The sequence below is a fragment of the Pyrus communis genome, chromosome 4 (genome assembly GCF_041283825.1).
Source record: "Pyrus communis isolate YQ-2024b chromosome 4, ASM4128382v1, whole genome shotgun sequence".
NCBI classification, from domain to species: Eukaryota; Viridiplantae; Streptophyta; class Magnoliopsida; order Rosales; family Rosaceae; genus Pyrus; species Pyrus communis.
The window spans coordinates 24,529,809-24,533,242 of NC_142568.1; the positions used below are offsets into that span (position 1 = coordinate 24,529,809).

The following is a 3,434-nucleotide window of genomic DNA, read 5'->3' on the forward strand; positions in this document are numbered from 1 at the left end:
TTAATTATTCCAATATCATGAAGAAGAAGAAAAAATATTAGCATTCGATACATACCACTAATGTTCTTGATAATGAATAATAATTGTTAGATCTTTGATTAAAATCCAAAACTCAAGATCTAACGATTAAAATACCGGGAGCACCCAAGATTTTTTGTATGATATGATTCGCTATACTACTTGTTGTTGTCTACCTAACTCGGCTTCTAATTATACAATTCAAGCATTAAGTAGTGTAGATAACTTAGAATTAATTACATGCTGAATTTTAATTAGCTCACTTTCATACTGTATTTGTATTTGAGGTAAGCTTTTATGTAGGGCTCCAAATCACCGTCCATTACCGAAATGATATCCGACGTCTCATGTCCCGTCCTCACGTCCTTGACGAGTTTGTAGGGATGGAACACGTAGTTTCTGATTTGTTGGCCCCATTCTGCCTTCACCACATCTCCTCGTATTTGCTTAATTTCCGACGCCCTTTGCTCCTCGGCAATCACTAACAGCTTGGCTTTCAACCTGGCTAGAGCCTTGATCTTGTTTGCAAGCTGGGACCTCTCCTCTGCATCGCAGTAGCCAAGAAATAGAGGTCATCACAAAGCTCACGTACTTTTTTTATTAAACTTCACAAATACAAAATCAAAACGGGGCCAGAAACTATCATTCTTATACACCGACCAACAAAACTTGATGTAATGACAAGGGAAAATATTTTCACTGGTGAAAACCAACAAAGAAATTATGGGGCTAAGGAAACCTGTGCAGCGAACGGTAACACCAGTGGGGATGTGAGTAATCCGGACAGCACTTTCAATTTTGTTCACATTCTGGCCTCCTTTTCCGCCTGCCCTTGAAAAACTTATGTCCAGGTCCTCTTCAGGTAATTCAACTTTCAAAGACTCTTCAGGTAGAAGAGGCATGACATCAACGCCAGAGAAACTTGTCTGCACACAGCTTCAAGTTAGAACACACAATATAGGATATGTGCGCCCATTCTCTTTCCCTCCCCCCTCCTTCCAAATGTGTGCAACGCCCACTTTCAGTAGTAATTTTTAGCAAACTAGTTATGTACCTAAGGCTGTTCAACTCAACAAGACGTATGTCAACTCTCCGCATATGGAAAACCCTGTTCCCTCATAATCAGTTTCTGTAATTAAATGTTTAATAATTCATAGTTACCAGAAGGTTTATAGATACCTGGCGAAGACCTTTGGCATTAAAAGGGGACTGCCTTACAATGCGGTGTGTTCCTTTCTCCCCCGACAAATACCCATAAGCATAACGACCTTCAACTTCAATTGTCGCGGACTTAATTCCAGCTTCCTCTCCCTGTGATTTCTCAACTACTCGTGTCTTGTATCTCTGCTTTTCTGCCCACCTCACATACATCCTGAGTAACATTTCAGCCCAGTCCTGCACTGAGAATTATCAAAGGTTTAATGCAAGAAAAACATAAACATGTAATTTGTGAACTAACCTGAACACTCTTAAATAACACATAACCATGGAATCAAGCAGAAGTCCACACAAACGATGAATAGGGGATGCTGATGACAAATTCAGTAATTGCTGAAACAAAAGCTTTACCATCCCCGTACAGTATTCTCAAAAGTAGTAAGATAAATTACTTTTGGCCGGGTATGAATGAGATAGATGTGTCTTAATTCCTAAAAGAAATTCATTCATGAGAAATGCAATATGTTTTACTGTAAAATGGCGTTACAGCACCTACATATGCATCTCACAGAATCTAAAATTTCCATCGAACTTATAAGAACCATAAAGGACTAGTTGCTCTTCCTTTGCGCATATGTTCTAATTACCTGTGCATCAGTACCTCCAGCACCGGCTGTAATAAAGATGACAGCACCTTCTTTGTCGTAAGGCCCAGAAAGAAGTTGAGTTAACTCAAACCTATCCATTCCCTTGTTCAATTCTTTGATGATACTGGCAGCCTCTTCAAGAAGTCCATGGTCTATGGAGTCCATCTCTTCAGTTAGCTTGACTATTGTTTCTACATCTTCAACCTACATTGAATGAAATTGATCCACAATGCAATTTAAGAGGAGCTCACTTTCTGATATTCAATATTTGTAAATGAGTATACGTATGCAGAGTAAATTAGTAAAAGATCTCCTACTAGACAGTATGATTTTGTACTCATATTAAAACTGCCCACTTCATATCATCATATCACACTTCAAGCACAACCAATTATCCAGAAAAACAACGACGATGCCATGTCACCCCATAGAAACGATGCGAAAACAATATTCTAAACAGAATTAAAGAAATTTGGGCATAGACCTGTGATTTGAACTCATTCAGCAATTTTATCCTGTCTTTGACATCAGTCAGGGCCGAAAGGTTTTCTTGAGCCTGAGCTCGATCATCCCAAAAGGCAGTATCAGCTGCTTTCAACTCCAAATCAGCAACTTCTTGCTCTAACTTGTGCAGACAAGCAGAGTTTCTTATCTCTTTAATGCGTATTGTGGCAGTTTCTACATCCTTTCTTAAGAAATAAAAATCTGTGAGACATAAGATGAATTAGAACATTGTCAGTGATTGATGTGCAAATGAAAGTAGCACCATCCGTACACCAAGCATGCTCTCATTCAAATCAAACTTGAAAAGCAGTCAAAAGACTCAAAACAGACCTTGCATTGCCCATTCTCTTGCGTCGGTGTTGACCCCGCTGCTTGCTTGGCTCTCCGGCTTCGCCAGTAAAACTGAGTGACATCAAAAATCAACAGTAAGCAATTCGGAATTCATTCTCTACACAGCATATAAACAATATAAATATCAAAAAACAGAAAACTCGAGCATCTAAAGTGTTTTGCTTTCGGTAACGTCCTGTGAAATGCACCACAGTACAACCGTCAAATCGAATTTTTCAAAGATTAAGCATAAGAAATCAAAGCAAGTAGGAACTAGAAACCCAAAACAGAAAATTTCACATGCAAAAACAACTGGAAAGTGGAAGCCCATCAAAAAGTTAATGAGATATATAAAACCAATTGCAAATTTGCAACCACACACTCACAAAAGCGGAAAAATAGTACAAACCCAATATATTATCCCATAAACAAAATTGCAACATAAAGCTCAACAATTGGAAACGCAGAGGCAGAGGGAAATCAAGAAAAGCAGTGCGTGAACTGAAACCTGCAGGACGAAGCGGATAAGAGGTAGAAAGCTGTTTAGAGGAAGGGCAAGTGTAGGAGGAGAAACGGCAAGGAGAGGAAGTGGGCTTTTGCAGTAACAGTGGCAGTTTAGTAATTAGAGACTTCGAGGGACATAAGATGGCCGTTGAGCTGCGCACAGGTCGAAGATGACGCTCCATAGCTGCTGTGCTGCTGTGCTGCTGATACAACAAGTTCAAGCTCTGCACAGAACCAACATAGTTTTACGACTCCAGTACTGTCCAATTGTAT

General features: G+C 39.5%; 1 protein-coding gene across 1 annotated transcript; it reads right to left on the reverse strand.

Annotated features, from left to right (window-relative positions):
• Positions 1-3,434, reverse strand: LOC137723384 (peptide chain release factor PrfB1, chloroplastic). The gene is made up of 7 exons (XM_068462575.2): positions 3,166-3,434; positions 2,658-2,729; positions 2,308-2,528; positions 1,824-2,027; positions 1,198-1,413; positions 758-944; positions 1-562 (listed from the first exon to the last, which is right to left on the reverse strand). Exons 1-7 carry the CDS (start codon positions 3,341-3,343, stop codon positions 273-275), a joined length of 1,368 nt encoding a protein of 455 aa, XP_068318676.1. The 5' UTR covers positions 3,344-3,434; the 3' UTR covers positions 1-272.

Bases quoted from the DNA above. Each gene is read 5' to 3' on its own strand.
- LOC137723384 (XM_068462575.2), bottom strand. From the start codon at position 3,343: ATGGAGCGTCATCTTCGACCTGTGCGCAGCTCAACGGCCATCTTATGT. The intron at 2,529-2,657 runs GTCTGTTTTGAG...TATGTCTCACAG, and splicing joins AAGAGAATGGGCAATGCAAG to ATTTTTATTTCTTAAGAAAG. The intron at 1,414-1,823 runs GTAATTAGAACA...TTCTCAGTGCAG, and splicing joins CTGGAGGTACTGATGCACAG to GACTGGGCTGAAATGTTACT.